At 27.2% G+C, this 19,619-nt stretch overlaps 1 protein-coding gene across 5 annotated transcripts in view; it reads right to left on the minus strand.

The window, feature by feature from the left end:
• LOC136074990 (uncharacterized) overlaps positions 1 to 19,619 on the minus strand; it is a 79,719-nt gene that overhangs the window by 45,920 nt on the left and 14,180 nt on the right. For all 5 annotated transcript variants that reach the window (XM_065787173.1, XM_065787172.1, XM_065787169.1 and 2 more), the window contains one exon: positions 14,915 to 15,031. In XM_065787173.1, the coding sequence (XP_065643245.1) occupies positions 14,915 to 15,031 (117 nt within the window). The remainder of the gene's footprint in view (positions 1 to 14,914; positions 15,032 to 19,619) is intronic.

Here is a 19,619-nt window from a genome sequence, read left to right on the forward strand (position 1 = left end):
CTAGGGTTTCCCTCGTCCTTGCTTTGGTCTATGTTACTTTTAAATGTTAGTTACAGGGATTAAAGTTTTCAGGATATTTTCGGAATTCAGGAATATTTTTTTAAAACTTCTTTTTTACGGATATTCAAAAAGTTTTTTGAAAACTCAATTTGAAAATAATTTTTTGCAACTAAATAATTAAAACAGAAAAAAGGTAACTAATCAATTACTCTACGCTATATATAGTTATGTTAGGCATTCTTTTCACTCATGTGTATATTTGTTGAATATGAAATTTAATTATTTCACCTAAAAATCAAGTCTAATTTACTATAATTATTTATTTAAACAATTTAAATTAGTTTATAAAACTTAATTTAATAAGTATTTAAGTACTTTTTTTCTATATAAAGAAATGCCTTTCAAAACCTCAACTCTCTGTCATTGTATGTATACTCCACTGTACCTATTCCTATTAAAGTCATTTGATATTTGTATACATAACTCTGACTATGGCTATAACAGTCGATTTATATACGCATTGATGCACTTTTTCTATAAAACTGAAAAAAAATTGTTGAACAACAAATGTTTATTAAAAAGTTCACTGCGAGGCTTTAAACCCTTAACCAGTTGTGCCTCAAGATTTTAATAATGTAACATTAAAGCACTACAACCTTGATTGTAATACTTGATAAATTAGATTTAAACATTTGTCAGGGCCAAACAATGTTTAAACTATGTGTACGCGCAACATTATTTGTATCTATATTATTTGTACGTGTTTTGAATTTATATTATTAAGGTATTGTGGTTTTTTTTTTTTTAAACATCTTTGCTTCCAACAAGGCTGCAAGCAGCCACTAATTAAAGTTGGAAGTTACTAAAAGAGAAAAGAAGAAGATTGTAGAGCAAGATATTGATTGACGGACGACTTAAAAGATTGCAAGTTATATGAATCAGGAAAGCAAGATGAAGGAAGCCAATTCCAAAAAAATAATGTTCGAGGAAAAAAACTAGACGAATAAGCGTTTTTGTAGCACTTAGAAACAGTCACAGAAAAAGGATGACACTTATTTGAATGACGAGTAACACGAGAATGAACTTTAGTAGATGGCACAAGAGATGCTAGCTCTTTAGAGATGTGCCCATTATAGTATTTGTGGAAAAGAGAAAGAGAAGCAACATTACGACGATGTGATAATGGTTGGAGGTTGGCTGCAAGATCAGGTCCAACTATGTTTACAATGCGTTTTTGCACCTTGTCTAAAAGAGAAAGGGCATCATTAGAAGATCCGCCCCAGATATAGCAACAGTATTCCATATTCCAGTATTCCAATCTGGATTTGAGATTTATAGAGATAGAGAAAAGAATCCGAAGAAAGAAAGTGACAAGCTCGATAAAGAGATGCAACCTTAGCAGATGCTAATTTTGCTACAGATTTGATAAATGGTTTCCAAGAAAATGTGGAAGTAAGAGTTAATCCAAGAAAATGAAGAGTAGATGACTCATCGAGTACATCACCGTTCATAAATATAGGAAGATCTAAACTGATGCAATAACGATGAAAAAAAAAAGTTTTATCTGTATTGAAGTTCACCAGCCACTCTGAGCCCCATGCTGTAGCAGAAGTGAGATCCTTTTCAAACTCAAATGCGACCTCCAAGCAATCAGAGGGTGTTGGTTTCTGATTACGACAAGAATAAATGGTAGTATCATCAGCAAACAATGCCACCTTAGATGTGAGAATATCTGGAAGATAGTTAATGTAAATTAAAAAGAGTATAGGGCCAAGGATAAAACCTTTAGGAACCCACGAAACTACAGAATAAGAAGAAGAGTGTTGTCCATTAATGAAAACTTTTATGCTACAATTGGAAAAGAAGGATTCAATGGTCTTAAAGATGTTGCCGGATACACCATAAGAAGAAAGCTTATGGAAAAGACCAGCATGCCAAACTTTATCAAAAGCTTTTGAAATGTCAAGCCTTAACCTCTCCACCTTCATCTAATGCACAATAAAACCTGTCAGTTATTACTGTTAGCAAATCAGCTGTAGAATGAGTAGATCGAAATCCATATTGATGGTCAGAAACTAAGTAATTAGATTCAAGATGAGAAATTAAGTGTTTGTTAATTTAAGATTCAAAAACCTTCCTTACGATAGGAAGAAGACTTATTGGACGGTAATTAGACGAATCAGATCGCTCTCCAGAATTTTTGAAGATAAGGATAACAGATGCCGCTTTTCAGCAGGCTGGAATGCAAGTTTCTGATAAGCACTTGTTGAATAGTTTTGAGAGTATAAACGACAGCTCCGGAGAACACTTCTGCAAGAAAATAACACGTATGTTGTTCGGGCCACAATCTGTAGAAGAGTCTAGGCAGGAAATCACTTTAGATACTGATGCTGGAGTGATATAAAAGTCAAGCAATGGATTAACCTGTTTGTTGGCAATATCAGTTAGAACGAAATTAGTGGAATTGGCAATATCAGTTAGAACGCAATTAGTGGAAGCCTCCTCATTTGGCATTGGTATGATTACATCTATTTAAAACATAAAAAATTCCTGCGTGCGCATATATATATATATATATATATATATATATATATATATATATATATATATATATATATATATATATATAAATGTTTATATATGGTGACTATGAGGACAGTAATTGAATCACTTTTTTTTTTAATTTTTTTTTTTATATACCATATGGTGACATAAAAATTAGCAATTTCAACTCTTTGTTATATTGCATTATTATTAACATTATATATACTTTATGGAGATATTTAACACTGTAAATGTATCTCTAAATTAAAATGTGTTCTAACTTGTATGATACAAGCATTTCAGCGACAATAAAATCTATCTATCCTATTTTGTTTTAATGTTATTTTTCTATAATTCTTTTGCTAATGTTAATATTTGTGATTGTATTTTTAGTATAAAGTATGTCACCATTTATATTTTATAAACCGTATTTAAAATTTAAACTTTGTAATTAGACCTTATGGTGACATTAAGGTCTGTGAATAAGTCACTCTTTTTAAGTATATAAACTTTATATAAGTACGGTGACAAAAAGTATGCAATTTTATATTTTTTTTCTTATATTGTTTTATTATCTATATTTTTTATTCCTTATATAGACATTAAAATCTGTAACTGTATAAATAACCAAATTGTATCATAATATATATTTTATATGGCTTAATGGGATATATAATACTGTTATTCTATCTCTATGCTTCATTGAGTTATTTTAATTATTATATATACCAAATGGTGACATTTATTTATTTGATAGTATTTCTATTTTTAATTATGATAATTTTAATGTTATATATACCTAATGGAGACTTGAAACTCTGTTATTGTATCTCTAAGTTGATTTGTAATACATTTAATATTATATAAGCTTTATGACAAAATTAAAATCTGTTTTTATATCTATCTTAAATTGTTTAAAATTATTATCATACATACATTATAGTGAAGTTATTCTTGGCAATTGTATCTCTATTTTTAATTGCATAAATATTCATAATTTATAAAATGGATCTGAACTCTTTAATTTTATCTGTAAACCTATATATGATAACTGTATTAGTATTTATATTGTATAAGTCTTATGGCGACATTTTGCTTTTCTATGGTATTTTGTATTACTATTATTATTATATATACCTGATAGTGACAATAGGGTGTGTAATTGAATATTATTCTATATACCTTATGGTGACAATAAAATGTTTGATTTTATCTCTTTGTTATATGGTATTAATATTCCTATTATATATACATTATGGAGACTCTAAACACTATAATTTTATCTCTAAAAAATATTGTAATAAAATTTATATTATATAAGCCTTATGACAACATTAATCTCTCGTTTTCTTCCATTGTGTATATTGTGTTACTCCTAATATTATTTATATATTATGGTGAATTTTAAGCCTTTAACTGAATCTCTATTTTATTTAAATTTTATTCAATGTAGTAGTGGTGACAATAAATTTTGTGGTTCTACTTCTTTATTATATTGTATTAATATTTATATTATTTTTATCTTATTGCATTTATCTCTTTGATAGTATTTCTATTTAAAATTATGTTAATATTCATATTATGCATACCTTATGGAGACTTTAAACTCTGTATGTACATCTCTGAGTTAAATTGTAATGCACTTTATATTAGATAAGTATAAATGAGAGATTCCTTTTCTACCTGGTTTCTTTTTTTTATGCTATATGGTATTACTATTAGTATTATATATACCTTATGGGTAGTAAACGACCCGGGTTATGGCCGGGGCCAAGTTTAATAACACATAGTCGCGACGGGGAATGAGTTTATGATCAGTGCTGCATTAATATTGATAGATCCTATAAAAATGTTATTTTTAATTGAAATTTATGATATGAGTTATAATTAAAATTAATACTTTTATAGGATCACTCAATATAAATGCAACCCCGGTCATAAACCCGGCCGGGACTGCATTAAAATTGATAGATCCTATAAAATATTGTTTTTAAATAAAATTCATATCAAAAATTTTATAACTACTTGATAATAATAAATAAATTTTATAGCAACTTGTTTCTCCGCGCAGCGGCCTTGTTCGTCAAGGTTCGTGTTTCGGAGCTATAGAGTTATAGAGTTTCGGAGCTATAGAGCTATAGAGTTGAGAGAGGGTTATAACCACTAATCAGTAGCCTCCTCATCTGTAGTGGCCTTTTCGGCCACTAAAGATATAATTAAAGATATAATTAAATACAAATAATAATACAATATTATTAAATACATATAAAGATATAATTAAAAACATATAATTAAAGATAACATTTTTAAAAGATCTATCAATGTTAATGCACCACTAATCATAAACTATTGCCCGGTCGCGGCTATGTGTTATAAAACCTGGCCCCGGCTATAGCCCTGGTTGTTTACTACTTAAGGGAGCAAAATATCTGTAATTGAATCACTATTTCATTGATAATTTTTTTCTAAATTCTTTATGGTGACAAAAAAGTAGGTGATAATATCTTTTTGTTACATTGTATTAATATTTGTATTATGCATATACCTTATAGATAAATTTAACACTTTTATTTCTTCTCTAAATTTAAATGCGTTAGAATTTATATTATAGAAGCCTAATGATAGCATATAGCTCTGTTGTTCTATCTTATTCTGTATTGTATTACTATTATCATTATATAAACCTTATGGTGACATTAATTTTTGTAATTGTATATATATTTTTAATTGTAATAATAGTTATATTATGTTTTTTGATTTCTAACTTTTGCTAAATACTAAAATTAGTTTGAAGGCTAAATAATTTACTTAAACTTTTTTATGCTGATTCAGCATTAAAGGCAAAGAAAGAAAAGTTAAAAGAATAAATAAAAATTAAAAGAAAACTACATTTTCTCAGCTTTTTTATGAAACTACAAGCTGTAACTTACAAAATTGATAGATTATAGTGCAATAAACAAAAACTTAATAAAAAAACTACAGTTAATAATTATTTTTAAAGTGGCTTTTTTATTTTAAAGGATATTACAGATGTTTAAACCTTTCGTAAAAAAAAAATATCTAAATGTTTAAGTTAGTTTAAGGTTAGTTCTAATAAGATATTGCATCTCTATCTATATAGAAACACCCTTAAAAATTTAAAGTAAATTGCATATCTGGTTAAAAAGATATGAATGATTGTTTGCGGTCAGAAAAAAAAAATTAATGGAGAAATCAATCTTCAAAGTTTAACTACAAAATAATAATTTAAAATTTCTTAAAACATAAGAGTCTATTCTCTCTTTTCTTCCTTCTTATCACTGTAAGTGATCTCCATCTTCTGATACATCTCCATTTCCTTTTAGTCATTTTTTTGCTTAGGAGTTAAACTTTAATTCATTTTTTTACTCTCTTTAATCTTTTTTACTCTCCTTCTTCCATATTCCTTGGAGTATAAAACATCTAGGCAAGAGCTGCAAATAATCAAAAGTTCTTGTTAATCCTCCCAAAACTTCATCGTAGTTTATCAAAGCTGAAGCATGTTTCTATTCCATCATAGTTTGTCCTTTTTTTCAGGCTGTTCGAAAACAACATCAATTGATTTCTTAATACATATGTTACCTTGAAACACTCTTTCAATTTTTCTTTTCTTTAAATAGGAATGTTTTGCCATAATAAAACTTTTATAAAAATAAATTCACATTTGGCTTCCTTCTCTTTTTCAAACTAACCACATTATCAGATTTAAAACTTTGTCTCTTAACTAGTTTAGTAATGATATGAACTAGTTTAGTAATGAACCCAGTAAAACAATTATTAATTTAAAGTTTAGCGTTTAGATAAACAAATCAATAACAAATTTGGTGGCTATGGACATAACTAAGTAAATTGTTTTACTCATATTTAATCAAATCCCTTTTTTAATTTTTATTTGTTAACAAAAACATATCATATTATATATGGTTAAGAAGCCTATTAAATTTTATACAAAGTTAGCTATTAAACTCAAAAAATTTTTTTTTTCAACAAAAATGGCTAGGTTTTTACCATATAACCACCTTAATTGTATCTGTAAATGTAAATGTATAATATATTGTGTTATAGTTGATAAGCCTTATGGCGACATTAAACTCTATTTTCTTATCTCTGTGCTATATTGTATAAGTAATAATTATATACAGGGCACGAATTAGGCGTATCGCGATCGCGAATCGCAATTACTTTTCGCACCATCGCAATTAGTTTTTTCTTAAAATTTGTTTTTTCGCGATCTTCCTTTTTTTCGTGATTATTCTTTTTTTATTTTAGAAGAATGATACTCTATTTGCGAGTATTTAGTGTTCTTTTACAGTATAAAACTGCAGTGACTTTTGTAACAGTAATTTTTTTTTTAAAGCAGAGCATAAAGTAAAAGAAAGAAAAATAAAAGATTTAAAAAATCAATTAGCAAAAATGTTCAAATGCAGGAAAAAGACCGATTGTTTAAGGAAAGAAATATTTACAAAAAACGTACGATTAAATACCTATTCGAATCAAGAGTACAAACTAATTATTGCAAATTTTACCATATGTATGGAAGGTCGTTTTCAACCTCTCCAAAAATAACCATTGTTAACTCTGAATTGTGAATGATGGAACTTTTGGCGATAAAGCTATTGGTGAAGTTGTTGAACATTTTTATGAATTTTTAATTGGTGTAGGATGTGATTTGAAGTATACTTCAAATCACTTCCTACTAATATACTTCATGAGTGGATCATTTTAAAAGCATACATGTTTCCCATCATAAGTAACAATCAAAATGAGTATTATTTAAAAATTTGGGAAATTGTTTTTTCCAAATCAAATTTGGTCAAACAATGCCGAATTATTCTTGATATTTTTGAACTATATTTAATTTGTCCTTTTACAAATGCGAAAGAAGAACAAATGTTTTCATATATAAATTGCATAAAAAATGACTGGAGAAGTTGTCTTAAACGAGATCTCTTAGAATCTCTACTTCGAATAAGTGAAGAAGGTCCTGAGATTGACAAATTTGAACCTGATACTGCTATGGACGAATGGTATAATGATAAAGTTAGACGATTGTCGGCAAATTTTCATCGTTATCCGGAAAAAAGAAAAAGAAGGTCAGGAAAAACAGACATTGATCTAGCGACAGTTACAATATTGGATTTCGAAGAAAGTAAAAGCGAGGAAGAAAATTGTGACAACTTTTAATTTTATTTTAGCGCATTGTAACCCCTTATAATTAAAATATTAAATAATAACTTGTAATGGCGTATGATTTTTTGCTTTGGGGCATTCCACGTCAAGTAGAACCACCCATCTGACATCACCGACTTGGATTTTGATGAAAATTGGCTCACATGTTGGGCGTATGGACAGAAGAAAAGCATGTAAATTTTTTTAACTTAGGTCAATTATTTGCTGAGATATGACAGTTCAAAGTTTTGACCTTTTCATTTGACCTTGGTTATTTAAATCGTCATAACTTTTTTGCTATTATACTTAGGAAGTTGATTTTGGTGGCAAACAGAAGCTCTTGCATAGACGAACAACTTTGTGTTTATACAAAAAAGTGATAAGTTCAATAAAAAAAAAGTTAATGGTCATTTGGTCATTTGACCTTTAACCCTGGTCAATGGCAAAGGTCAAAAGTCATTTTTTTTTTTACAGACTGCTTTTTTTATTGTGGATGTCCCATGAAAAAATCTTTTTGGGATTCCCATAAACAGCTTTGGCAATAATATTAAAGTATAAGTAGGTTCTAAAAATTTAATATTTAAATACCTAAAATTATACAGTATTTTAAGGTAATTTATTGAATGTAGGCCCTAAGTTATATAATAGCTACCATATACCAATATACTATGATACTTGGCCCTATTAATATTAGCAAAAGATTTAAAGAAAAATAACATTAAAACAAAATAGGATAGATAGATTTTATTGTCGCTAAAATGCTTGTATCATACAAGTTGGAACACATTTTAATTTAGAGATACATTTACAGTGTTAAATATCTCCATAAAGTATATATAATGTTAATAATAATGCAATATAACAAAGAGTTGAAATTGCTAATTTTTATGTCACCATATGGTATATAAAAAAAAAAATTAAAAAAAAAAGTGATTCAATTACTGTCCTCATAGTCACCATATATATATATATATATATATATATATATATATATATATATATATATATATATATATATATATATATATATATATATATATATATATATATATATATATATATATATATATATATATATATATATATATATATATATATATATATATATATATATATTTATATATATATATATATATATTTATATATATATATTTATATATATTTATATATACAGTACTGAATGCAGTATAATATTTACACCATTACCATTGCAATACATATTTGCTAATAATAAATTAAAAAAGCTATAATAGTTAACGATGATGCAAGTTAAGTGCTTTGGTTGCTCCTTCAGACTCTTTAGAAGTAATGAAGTATGACCAACCAGTTGTAGTTTTGGGTTCGACTGCTAGCAAAAGATCATTCAAATCAAGGGTAAAAATATCTGGAGGATCTCTGAAGGAGAAAAGTTGACGGACCATGAGGGTGAAGAAAGTTCATGGTTACTTCTCTTTTTTCTGGATTGCTTTCCAACACACAACCTATCCACCAATGTTCGTCATACTCTACAACCATGTAACCAGTAATTGAACTGAAGTTGAGCTGGCGAACATTCTGTGATGTAATTTTTTCAATTCTAGACACAGAACTGGAACTATAATCTTGTACTTGAAGTTCATTCGTTGATAATGGTTGAAAGCAATGAAGTGTTTGGGTACCAGGAATCGTTTTAGCATTCGAAAATCTTTCCTTTAATATTGTGGATTCGATTTGCAAATCATTTGCAGTGAGGTATTCAAAGGAAATTCCATGGATATTTTCTTTAGCAATAGTATATAATTGATAAGTGGTCATTATTTGGTCATGGTATGAACGTTGTAAGCTTGCTTTTGCTGCTTCACGTTTAACAGTTCCTCCAACTCCATCACAAGAGCCCTTACCATGACTTGTGGCAAAGAAATGCCATTCAGCTGGACTACCGAAATCCTCTTTGTGATGGCACAGATTTATGAAATTCTTGCAGTTTTTGTATTGTGCTGCACAGCCATCACTGAAATTTCTTATTTTTAATAACTCAAATTTCACTTTTAAAAAATTAATTAGTTTACGTTGAAAAAGATGAACTGCAATTGTGTCATGAATATTACATTCCAAAAGCAGCACATAACTTCCATGACATAAATTTCCTTCATATTTATAATAAATTACAAAAGGATTTAAAGTTGCTTGATTATTTGTCCAATGATATCCCTGCGCTGCATCTTGTATAACAAATGCATAATTTTCGGAAAAATCACCAATAACCAGAAATTCTCCATCTGATAAATTGTTTTTCTTCCAGTCAAAATATTTTGCCTGCTCTTGAGCAATAAAATCATGCCTAGTAAGTGTTTTCAAACTCCCTGAAAATCTTTCAATAAAATCATCAGTAGACTGTATAAAGGTTTGAAGCTGGGACCTATTTGTTGTAGTCCACTGTTTAAACTCAATTTCTTCAACTCCTTTAATTTCAAAGCATTGCAACAGCCGTTCCTTTAGCATACCAACTCCAGGGCAGATTTTACACTCGCCTAGAGGACATGCTGACAAGGAAGGATTGCATTGGATTTTTGCCAAAGCATGTTTGTAGTTCTTAATAGGGGTTTCTAGTTCATCTTCTAGTTGTAAAACATCCATATATGATCCGACTATCATGAGTTTAACATTTTAATGAATGGTACATACACACACACACAGAGTACCACTTGCACCTGCAAAGACACATTCTTTTGGACGTAGCTCTGCAAACTTCAAAAACCCAATTCTGATATTTGGATACTTTTCTAAAAATAATTGATAAATTTCTATTAAATTACTTAAAACTAATCTTTTCTGAATATGTTTTTTTTCCCTATTTTCCATAACAGATAGAAAATCTTTTTTTCCAGGAATTACACGGCTAACAGTGTCAGAGTAATAAAACTCTTTTACCATATCTTTCACATGTACAGGTAGTGATTTCCCTTTTTTTGGGTTAGGGGTAGATAAAGCACCTTTGGTTATTAAAACTTCTTTTGCTTGAGATACAAGTCGATGCGAACAATTAAATTCTCTCATCACTTTTCGATTAATCCATTGAGCAACAAATATTGTCAAAATCATGATCTTTTCACTCTTACTTTGTGTTGATTTATACTTATCCTGAAGCACTTTAACAATGTCATCAGCACATGTGTTTTTTTTAGTTGCTTCATATTCATCATCCTCTAAAGTATCAATTGCATCTTAATTAGTAGATATAAGGTCTAACTTCCTTTTTACAAGTTTTTTAAGCTTTTTTTTTTTCTACGGAATATAACTTTTAACAGTTTGTAACTTGCGTTTATATAAGGGTGACTCACCCAATAACGACAAGGATTTGTTAAAAATAGAAATTTCTACTTCCTAGCACTGATAATTTTCATCTCCCTTGTCACTACAAATATCTTGAGATCTGGAACTGCCTTGAGAATCTGACTCTGTTTTACAATTTGCAGAATTTTTATAATCACATAATCCTATTTAGGAAGGTAAGCCAGTGATCCTCTTTCAGCAAGTATCACATAATTTTGCTCCAGCCATAAGTTTTGAGGGATACATAGCTACTTGCCGACTAGTAGCTACCCTTAAGGTTTTATATTGTTTTTTGTTATGGTGTTGGAAAGGATCATAACAACAGTGTTGTCTCTTTTTTAACTCTTTTACTTGTGTTTGAAATGCCATTTTTAATCTAAATGTAATTTGAAAGTTGCTAAAAACTAATTCCTAAGTTTGTTCTATTAAAGTTAGTGAATTAAAATTATTACGTATACGTGGTAAAAGTCACGTAGATGAACGTGATGAAAGTCACGCATTCATTTATGGTTTTTAATGACTATTGTTGTTTTATAAATGTCATGGGAATTAAAACTTTGTATTTATATACGATTTTATGTAATAAGACAGAAGGTTGAAAAACGCTCAGATAGTTCTTTTTAATAAACGAATACAAGAATGCAACAAAGTTGTCTTTTGATGACAAATTCAATGGAAATTAATTGATTATTTTAATATAAATATATATAGCTTTAAGCCTCATATAATTGAATACTGACTTAGTATGTATTTATAGTACTAGTAATTAAATTACAATCTAGAAAATAAAAGAAAAAAAAGGAAATAGTTAATAATATATATTTCCAATAGGCTATTTACAGAAAATGGCCTCAAAATATCGCATTTGTAAGGCAAATAAATATTAAATTTGTAGAACCTACATATACTTTAATATTATTGCCAAAGATGTTTATGGGAATCCCAAAAAGATTTTTTCATGGAACATCCACAATAAAAAAAGCAGTCTGTAAAAAAAAAAATGACTTTTGACCTTTGCCATTGACCAGGGTTAAAGGTCAAATGACCAAATGACCAATAACTTTTTTTTTATTGAACTTATCACTTTTTTGTATAAACACAAAGTTGTTCGTCTATGCAAGAGCTTCTGTTTGCCACAAAATCAACTTCCTAAGTATAATAGCAAAAAAGTTATGACGATTTAAATAACCAAGGTCAAGTGAAAAGGTCAAAACTTTGAACTGTCATATCTCAGCAAATAATTGACCTAAGACAAAAAAATTTACATGCTTTTCTTCTGTCCATATGCCCAACATGTGAGCCAATTTTCATCAAAATCCAAGTCAGTGATGTTGAGTTTGACCAAAAAGTGGGTCCACTTGATGTGGAATGCCCCCTTTGTAAAAATAATTATTTGTCAGTAAAATTCCAGAAAAATTCTAAGCATTAAACTAGTGAAATGATTACAATACGATCAAAATATTTACGATTACGATCTAATACTTTTTCTATTAGCAATCAAAAAAGTATTAGATTGTAAAAGATTCTATTATTTAGACATATTTTTTTATTTTGCTTTATTTTATTGAATGAAAAAAGTAAACGCTAACTTTTATTAAAAAAATACATTGAATAAAAAAGCAATAGATTGAAATATCATGGGAATTTGATAAGGTTACTTAAATAAGAAAACTTACGTAATAAGAATTTAATTATCATTCTTGTTTGTGATTGTGCGGGTTTTCGTGAAAATGATAAATGATAATCACGATAATGTTTTCGTCATTTTTAATAGTTTTTTTTAACTGTTTCAAATTTATAGATTGTTTTGTTAGAGTTTTAAATAATTTTTTTTACTGTTAAAAATTTATAGAAAATTAAATATTCTAGTTGTTTTAAACAGTTTAAAGTATGTAAATAAAATAGAAAATGAAATAATCAATTAAAAGAAGATTGTATCAAGTTCATTGATTTTACAAAAATACAGCCGTTAGATTTAATGCAATATAATAATAGTAATAATATAAATTATAACTAAAGCTACTTTACAACCGCTGAACGTAAATGTTATGACATCTTATGGAAAAATGAGACTTATTATATATGTTATTATAAATAAGTTAAAATAAATAATGCCCCCTCCCCTCCGGCGGGAGAAGAGGAGGGTTATGAGCAACAAATAAAACGCGATTAGACTTTTTTACGTTAATTCAAGCCCTGATGTTAATTCAAGCCCTGATACCAGTGAAAATCATCTTTGCGATAGTGTTTTTATTTTAATAAACATTTTATATACACATTATTGAGACTTCAATTTAACTTAGAGATACAAATACAGAATTTGTATCTCTAAGTTAAATTGTATTATAATTTATATTATATTAGCCTTAGTGCGAAATTAAGCTCTGGGTTTTATCCTCTATGCTATATTGTATTACTATTAATATTATATACCTGATGGTGACATTTAAGTCTGTAATGCAATCTTCAATTTATTTATAATTTTTAATCTATTTTCCTTATGGTGACAATAATATGATTCTATCTTTTTGTTATATTGTAATTATATTTTTATTTTATATATACCTTAAGGTGACATTTATATTTTTTATTGTATCTCTAAATCAAACTGCATTATAGTTAATATTATACAAGCCTTATGGCGATATTAAACTCTGTTTTTCTATATCTTTCCTATTTTTTTTTTACTATTTTTGGAAACACCAATCTTTGTGATTGCTTTTTTTATTTGAAATTATGTTATTATTTATTTTCTACATATTACCTTATGGAGATTCTAAACTCTGTAATTATATATCATTGCTCTTTGTGACTTAATGTATTTATTAGTCAAGTTGAGTTACATTTATATTACAATATCTAAAGGTGACACAAAAAGATATATTGCAATTTGGTGTTAAATTGTATATGTAATACTACTATATATGACTAATGGCAACAATAAATTTTTAATATGACCTTAAGACATATATAATAACTTTACCTTTATGCTATATTGTATTGCTACTAATGCTACCTATATCTTATGTTGGCATTAAAGACTTATATTGTTTCTCTGCTTTAAATTATATTGCAGTTTATATTATTTATTCCTTATTGTTAACTCCTATGTTAAGTTATACAACAATTTTTATTTTATTAACTTATGGTGGCATTAATCTTTTTATTAAATGTTATCCATATATATATTATATACAATTCATGGTAACATATTATTATTATTATGTTATAGAAAAATAAGTAATAATATTGTATACTTTTCTGACTTCATATGTGCTCTAAACATTAAAGCAAATGTGATGGTTTGAACTTCGGCTTTCTTTCTTTAATGAGATAACTATTAAAAAACAGGGATAAGTTTTTTGTTTTATTTTTGTGGAGGGAGCTATGAGAAGGAGGAGGAGACAAGGGGAGGGAGAGCATTTTCCTAGTAATTTAATATGATAAATTATCTAACCACTCCAATTGTTTTTATTGGCCATTCAGTGTTTTTTTTACAAAAAAAACATGTTTTGTTTGCTTCAGCTTGCCAAATGTTCACATGATGATTTGCAAAATATCATCATTTTAGGAGTAATTAATTAACTCAACTTCCAGGTCAAATTCAAGATTATCAAAATCACCCTGCCATTAGTAACATTTTGGGAAGATATGTTTTTCTAGGCAAAAGCTATAAGAAATAAACATTTTTACTTAAAATTCCCCTGTTATGGGGCTTTTAGTTGAGTAAAGGCTAGAAACGATGTCTTCATAAAAATACTAAACAAATACGCAAGTCTTATTTATTTTAAAAATCAAAATTTCTTTAAACTGAAAAACAAAAGTGAGGCAGTTCTAAAATGAAGTAAAAATAAATAAAAACAAAAATAACCTGATCTGGAGTTTTTCAAAACAAATGAACAATTGAAGTTTGGGAAATAAAAACTTATAATTAAACCAATAACCAAAATTGCTAACAAAAGAAATGTTTTTGTAGAATATGAAGATTCTAAAAAATAAAAATAAAAAAATTCAAATAAAAATAACTTTCAAACAAAAGAAAAAAAATAAAAACTTAAAGTTTTATAAAAGTTTTTTCAGAAAAGTTTTTAAAATAAAAATGTAAATTTAATTTTGTATTTGTGTCACAACTTTTAAGCTGAAAAAAAAATTTATAAATGTTCGTTAGTTATTGTTTTTATTGTTAATAAAAAAATTGTTACTTTTAGTGAGAAAATATTTTTAGTGTAAAAATATTTAAAATTTTATTTAGTAATTGGCCTTAACATTTTTGTCTAAAAAACTTTATTTTTGATCATTATTCATAATGTTATCCTGAATACTAAATTATTGATCATTATTTATTGTTACCCAGAACTCTCCTCTCGCTAACTATAAGTAAGTATAAATAAAAGTTTTTAAAGGATTTTAATTTTATTTAATTTTTTTTTAATTCAGGTCAGGCCTATGACAAACGTGATTACTGGTAACATGCAAATCAGTATCATCTGTTGCATGTTCTGCTGCCTTGTAGGATTTGCTTTCTATAGACTAAAAGAAGTGTACTTCCTGTTATCAATACTAACTAATATCTGTCATGTCATGGTGGTATCTTATTTTGTCTATTACATAATTAGAGTCTAAGTCTAAATTACTGAAGCTCACGTGGAATTTACTAGGTTTGTATGTTTTTGTTTTGTCTGAAACTCTGGCATGGTCTTCACTCACCCATAACTTCACCTATAACTAATGCTTATAGGATTACAAAAATATAAATGTCCACAAAATTTGATTTATTTAAAACATAATTTTGAGTTTCACACAAGCATATAACATAATTTATAAATCATAAAAAAGGCACAAAAATATAAAATACTGTAAAGTGTCCTCTGTGATTACATTAAAGTTATTTATCATATTAAGACACTTACACGCAACTTTAACTTATTTGTTTAACAAATTCAATGGAGAAGTTATTATACGATTAGTCTCGATAAATGCTTTATTTGAACTAATTCTCACATTTTACAAATGGTTAAGCCAAGTTGCAATGGAAAAATATTTAAACTCTTTTTATTAATTTCCCAAATAATTATTGAACATACACAATTTAAAATATATATATATATATATATATATATATATATATACAAATATATTAAATTAATATATATATATATATATAATATATATATATATATATATATATATATATATATATATATATATTTTATTAGGCTTGAAAAAAATTTTCAAGCTCAAGTAAAAGTTAAATGAACAAAATTAATAATATTTAAATCGAAAATAAATGTAATTACACTTAATTATTGCTTATCTTTTGTATTCTAATTGTTATTGTCTATGTATTAGCCCACTGTATTGGCAATGTAATGGCCCACATATATTAAATATAGACAATAAATATACCAACAGAAGGTGTAAGGGTAGTTACTAGTATGGTAGTTTTGCAAATCATGTTACTATAATTATAAATACTGATTTAAACTTGTTAAAGTTTAATAACCATGTAATTTCTACTAAAATTAAAATTACAAAAGTGTCGTTACTAAATATTGAAATACTTTTTTGAAATATTTTTTAATAAATATTTACAAATAGTATTTGCAATTTTAACATTTATTAAAATTATTTATAAAATGGTTTTTATAAAAGTCTTTTACAACAAGACACTATTTTAAATCAACCTATATCTCACTGGTATGAGTCTGAAAAACAACAAGGTGGAGGTAATTTCCAAAGTATTGATGTTCAAGGAAAAACTAGATAAATAATTGTTTTTAGTGCATTAAATGACAGTTACAGTAAAAAGGCTTTGGGAAGTGGCAAGTCACAAGAGATTGAGTTTGGTTAAACAAACTAGAGTTGATAGCTTGTTTAAACAGCGATCATGATATTATTTGTAGAATAGTGATGGCACCTTAGGGTGATGAGATAGAGGCTCAAGCTTTGGCAAATATGTTTTTGGACTTTGTTTATATGAAAAAGGGCATCAATAGAAGAACCAGCCCAATTATAGAAGTATTCAATACAGGGACAAATATGATATTCAGCATTGTGCAATGACAAGCACAATAAGATAAGGAAACCTTACCTGATGTAAACTTCACAATAGTTTGTATATATGGTTTCCGTAATAAGTCTGTAGTGTTAATATTTCAAGAAGGTGACAGGTAAACAACTTAATAAGGATATTTCAATATCAACAATATTGTGAAAATTGTTAGCCGTAAATAACTGAGTTTTTTTTAGGTTCACTAACCACTGCAAGCCCCAAGCTGTTAATGAAGAGCGATCAGATATAAGCTAACAGCCTTAAGCAATCAAAAAGTTATAAATTTTTGTCAAGACTGGGGTATTTAGTTGCATCATCGGCAAATAGAATCACTTAAGATGTATGATGGTCAGTAAATTTATATATATAAATGAGAAACATTTAATAAACAAGACCATGGATGAAACTTTGTGTTACGCTAGTTGTTACTAGAAATGAAGAGTGTTGGCATTCAATGACAACTTTATTATTGCATCTAAAAATAAATAACTTAGTAATCTCAAAAACCTTCCCAGATATATCATATAAAGCGACCTTAAGGAAAAGACTAGCATGACAGACTTTATCAAAAAAGTTTAATATCTTAGCAGCACTAGCTCTTTTCATCTCCATTTAGTGTATGATATAAAAACTTTCTATTAAACATTAAATATGCAATAGTGGTGAAGTGGTATAGCGCTCACCTAATAGGCAAGTTTCGAGTTCGATCCCTACCAATAACAACTAAAAAAGCCCCCTTGACTGTAATGGCCTTATCTGACTTGGATAGGTGATTTAACATTTAAAAAAAATTAAACAATAAATATGTATGTATGTATATATATATATATATATATATAAATATATATATATATATATATATATATATATATATATATATATATATATATATATATATATATATATATATATATATATATACATATACAACCCACAATATTAGGAAAAATGTTGTCGGCAAAGACTTGCCGCCCTTAATCTTTTAGAAGTCAGCATCATGTGTGCAAAAAATTTGATTGAAAGGTTTTACCGTAAAACATAACAACGGAGTCAGCAATTTTTTGCTAAACTCAAACACTTGTATGTCAGCAGTTAAGTCGGCATTGCCGAATGCCGACCCTATTTCTGAGGGCTGTATATATATATATATATATATATATATATATATATATATATATATATATATATATATATATATATAAATATATATATATATATATATATATATATATATATATATATATATATATATATATATATATTTATATATATATATATATATATACATATATATATATATATATATGTACATATATATATATATATATATATATATATATATATATATATATATATATGTAAAATATAATACAAAAATATAATACAAAAAACCGTTATAAATGTTACACAAAAACGTCAAAGATGCCTCTAAAGGAATCCATAAATGATACATAACAACGTAAATATAAAATTATCAAATATTATTTAATTCTGTTTTTTTGAATAACTTTTTTAAACAAAGGTCTCTAACTGTTTGTAGAAATTTTAATGCCATTGTCCCGGTTGGGAAGTGTAGGAGCGTGTTTATTTCCTGGTATGTCGAGGCTTATGTTGAGAATTAATTTCAAGTGACTCTCTCACTTTAAATTACTTTACTCTCACTTTACTCTGCATTCCATATACCTTTTAAATCGTTTTTTTTGATGTTCAACGCATCTCGTTAAAAGTTCCTTTTTTGTTTTGCCAATGTATATACTGCCATAAAAGCATAAAAACAGTTGGAGACCTTTGTTAAAAAAGTTATTCAAAAAAACAGAATTAAATAACATTTTCTAATTTTATATTTATGTTGTTATGTATCATTTATGGCTTCTTTTAATGTCCTCTTTGTGAGTTTGTATACACCGGGGTTACTATTGGGAATTAACTTTGACTTGTTGTTGCATATAATGTGTTTTAACAAAGGTGGTGTGGTTTCAGTTCTTTTTTTAAGTTTTGGACCTATTTTTGGGAGCCATGGAAGTTTTTCAAAAAAACAGAATTAAATAACATTTTCTAATTTTATATTTATGTTGTTATGTATCATTTATGGCTTCTTTTAATGTCCTCTTTGTGAGTTTGTATACACCGGGGACCATTAAGGATAGTCCTATTGGTCCCGAATTTTGTATAGATCTTATTTCATTTTTGTATAAAAAATAACAATGGTTAAGGTAGAGTTAGATCATTTCATGTATAAGAGTTAAACAAAAACAAAGTTAATAAATAAACAAGATCCAGCAATAAAATATACTTCAGAAAAAGAAAACGATAAAAAATTAAGCTTTTTGGATATAAATATAACCTAATCACTAATCACTTATAATAAAACTTCAAAATTCATTGATAGTCAACTGTCTCTAATATGCATATAAAATCTATATCAAACGTTAATCCAAAATAAGATATGGATGTTTCTAAAGGTCTTGTATCTTGGACCATTAAAGTTTTTTCCACAAAGTATCTCAATGATAAAATACAGCTT

The sequence above is a fragment of the Hydra vulgaris genome, chromosome 01, assembly GCF_038396675.1.
Source record: "Hydra vulgaris chromosome 01, alternate assembly HydraT2T_AEP".
Classification (NCBI taxonomy): Eukaryota; Metazoa; Cnidaria; class Hydrozoa; order Anthoathecata; family Hydridae; genus Hydra; species Hydra vulgaris.